Source organism: Mercurialis annua, linkage group LG1-X (assembly GCF_937616625.2).
Source record: "Mercurialis annua linkage group LG1-X, ddMerAnnu1.2, whole genome shotgun sequence".
Classification (NCBI taxonomy): domain Eukaryota; kingdom Viridiplantae; phylum Streptophyta; class Magnoliopsida; order Malpighiales; family Euphorbiaceae; genus Mercurialis; species Mercurialis annua.
This window is the reverse complement of record NC_065570.1, coordinates 11,525,572-11,529,185: the sequence shown is the minus strand read 5'-3', so window position 1 is coordinate 11,529,185 and position 3,614 is coordinate 11,525,572. Positions and strand designations below refer to the sequence as shown.

The following is a 3,614-nucleotide window of genomic DNA, read 5'->3' as shown; positions in this document are numbered from 1 at the left end:
GAAATTTATATTTATTTCAAAATAAAATCCATTCCAATTTTTTTAATTCTGCCATCCTTCACTCTTACCGCTGCCACTCCGTCCACCATCGTCCTCTCCGACTATGAAGCAACCGCTCGATGGCTAGAGAAGCCATGAAAAAACCGTCCATGGACATCTGTTCTTCTCCATAGCTGGTTTTTTTTTCCATGGCTGAGAAAAATAGTTCTTCTCAGCCATGGAGAAGAACGGTCTGTTCTTCTCCGGTAACAGATCTATTCTTTTCCATGGCTGAGAAGAACCGATCAATTCTTTTCCATGGCTGGAGAAGAACTGTTCGTCTTCCCTAGTCATGTAGAAGGCGATCTTGTCCATGACTACTCCATCCATGAAGATGTTGTTAGGTGGCCGGAATGCGAAATTGAGAGGGCGACTATGGCCAGAGTGGGAGATGGCCACGGCTGGAATGGCGGTGGCGGGATAAACTTTGGGATGATAAATTATATAAAAGTAATTTTAATCAATAAAAATAATAGTTTTTGATTTATTTAATTAAGTAGATTAAATTTAATTTAAACTAACTATATATCTATTAGATTTATTTAAAAAATTTGATTTAAATTTAATTAAAGTAATTAGGATTTTAAGTTAGATTAAATTAGTTAATCTACAAAATATAATTTTTTAAATATTTATGGGTTTTATAATAATAAATTAATTGATTTGATTTAAAGATTGAATTTAATTTTGGTTGGATTGTTATGTGATTTGATTGGGTTAGTAGTGTTACTACATCAGCAATTTGCTGAGCTGGTAGTGACATGACAAATATGTTAACGAAAAATCGATTTGATTCAAAAAAATGGCTACAATAGATACTAAATATACTAAAACAAGCTAAATGAGCCGAATTTTAAAGATTTAAATATAATTGACAGAACTCGTAAAAATTGATATTTTTTATGATTAAGCCTTAAAATAAATTAACATGAAGTAAATATTTTGCAAAATAATCATAAATTTAAAGTAAACTTAGTCTATTCAAAATAAAGTCTAATCATCTACAAACACCTCTTCTCTTTGGTTTGTTTCTATCATATCCTGAAATCTCAAAATGTAACCTTATATAAGGGTGGATGTTAGTTGTTTTTTTTTATGAATAATAAGTATATTAAGCCACGAGGAGTGGCAAAAGCTAGTTAAAAATTTTGGCACAAAAATTAGCACACTCAAGGTGGATGTTAGTTGTTTAAAAATTTAATAAAAAAATATAAAAAAATTAAAAAAGTTTAAGATTTAAAAAATTGATAAAGAGATTTTAGGATCAGATACGTTGAGCTCCATGTCAACAACACTATAAAGAAAGTCTCAATTCTCCCGTTTTTGTGGAGTTTTCTCTCTCCTATTCTAGGGCTTCCTAGGGTTAGGGTTTCCTCTTCTTTTCTGAAGTTTTTTCTCGGATTTCTCGAGCAAAATACGTCGAGGTACGTTGTGGTATCCCGTATAGAATCGGGAGGTGATATAGCTGATATTCGAAGATGGAAGAAGGTATTGTCAAGGCGTGGGCTCAGTTAAAGCTGACTGAGGAGGAACAATCGGCTGTTAATCTCGAAGATGTGGTTGATGAGATCATTGAGGAAAAAGCTGAGTTGTGTGTGGTGGGAAAACTCTTGACCAAGAAACCTTACAACTTGAATCACATGCGGAATTCCCTTGCTAGTGCTTGGCGTTTGGCTAAGGGTTTTAACCTCAGAGATGTGGGTGATAATCTTTTTGTTTGTGAATTTCTATCCAAAGTTGATAAGGTGAGAATATTGCGTGAAGGACCGTGGCACTTTGATAAACAAATCATACTGTTCGAACCCCTCAATGGGAATATGCAACCAAACAATATGTTGATTGTTGAATGCCCAGTTTGGGTCCGTATATATGATCTACCCCTTAATTGTAGAGGGAAGGCAGCGGTGGGCAAAATTGGTGGTAAGATTGGCAGGATAATGGGAAGGGATGAAGAGGAGGGTAAAGTATGGAATCGCTACAGTAGAATACGAGTGGCAATTGATACCACAAAACCTTTGATGAGAGGAATGAGTGTCATTAATCCGCTGGGTGAACGTTGCTGGATTGGTTTTAAGTACGAACGAATCCAGAATTTTTGTTATTGGTGTGGGATGCTTGATCATATGGAGGTGGAATGTGAGGATAAACTGGAGCAAAAAAAAATTTCAGAATGGCCGTATGGTCCGGTTTAAGAGCTACGCCAGGAAAACGCAAAATGATGGGAAGTAGACCAATGGCAAGTGGAGGCAGGCTGAGTAATGAGGGCCAACCAAGTACGTCTTCGACCTGTCAAGGGAGGGACACGGTGAGACGTTCTTTAAATCTTGATGAAGAGGGTAGGGTTGACGAAGGTGAAGAGCAGGGTGGATTAAGGCAATCTGTTGAGGTGAATAGTTTGAATGAAACTAATGCAGCTCATGCAAACCATGCAGGTGTTTTTGACATCAATGATAATCTGGAGGGACTGGTGGAGATTAATGTCAACCAAGGGCATTTAGAGAAGGTTGCTGGGAAGTTGGTTAATACCAGTGGAGGTGGGAGCAGTACTATGCAAACAAGCAGTGGAAAAAAAAGACTGGGAACCGCACCAAATCTACTCGTAAAAGTGTGAAAGGCAGTGAAGGTGATAATGGAAAGGTGGTTTCTACCAAACGGAATCACCAATTTATTGTGAAGGAACAAGATTCGATTAATCTTTTCTCGAAGAAGGTTAGAGATGGATTCTCGGATAAGTTTGGAAACATCGAGATATCGGCGGAGACTGTTGATCAGTCTCGCCGGATGCAATAAAAATCCTAAGTTGGAACCTTCAAGGATTGGGGAATCCTTGGACGGTACGCGCGCTCAAATTTATAGTCTCAACAAATTCCCCAAATGTTTTCTTTTTAATGGAAACAAAACTTACTCGTGGTGAGTTTAATGTTCTTTGTAGAAGTTTCGGTTCTTATAACTCTTTTATTGTGGACTCAAATGGTAGAAGAGGTGGTCTTGCGTCTTTTTGGAATAAAAATCTTGATGTGCATGTTGAGGATTTTTCAGCAAATTCTATGGTTTTCTGTGTTACGGATGTGGTGCATAATGTTAGATGGAAGGGTATTGGGATTTATGGATGGCCTGAAGGTGTGAATAAAAAACGCACTTGTGACCTTTTGATAAAGCTTTATGAAGACAAAAGCTGTCTTACTCTGGTATTCGGAGATTTTAATCTCTTTTTGTATAATTTTGAGAAGCAAGGGGGTTGAATTAGGGAGCAGAGGGAGCTTATTGAGTTTCGGTCCTCTATTGAGACATGTGGTGTCGAAGATCTGGGGTATGAGGGACAGGCCTTTACCTGGACTAATAGAAGAGAGGGTGATCAACATGTGCAGGCGAGGTTAGATAGATTTTTCGCTAACCTGAGATGGCAAGAGGCTTATACGGATTGGCATGTGTCTCATGTGGCTCGCGTACAATCGGACCATTGTCCAATTTTGCTAAGTACGAATTCTGAAACGTATAAGACTGGGACAAAGCCATTCCGGTTTGAACAAGTGTGGATGCGTCAAGACGGTTTTGATGTTTGTGTAGCTCAGGCG

At 38.0% G+C, this 3,614-nt stretch overlaps 1 protein-coding gene across 1 annotated transcript; it reads left to right on the top strand.

Moving 5' to 3' along the window:
* Nucleotides 1-1,517: 1,517 nt before the first annotated feature.
* Nucleotides 1,518-2,231, top strand: LOC126664338 (uncharacterized protein At4g02000-like). The gene has a single exon (XM_050356694.1). The coding sequence runs from the start codon at nucleotides 1,518-1,520 to the stop codon at nucleotides 2,229-2,231; it is 714 nt and encodes a 237-aa protein (XP_050212651.1).
* Nucleotides 2,232-3,614: the final 1,383 nt, after the last annotated feature.

Excerpts from the sequence above, each read along its gene's own strand:
- LOC126664338 (XM_050356694.1), top strand. The coding sequence starts at position 1,518 with ATGGAAGAAGGTATTGTCAAGGCGTGGGCTCAGTTAAAGCTGACTGAG.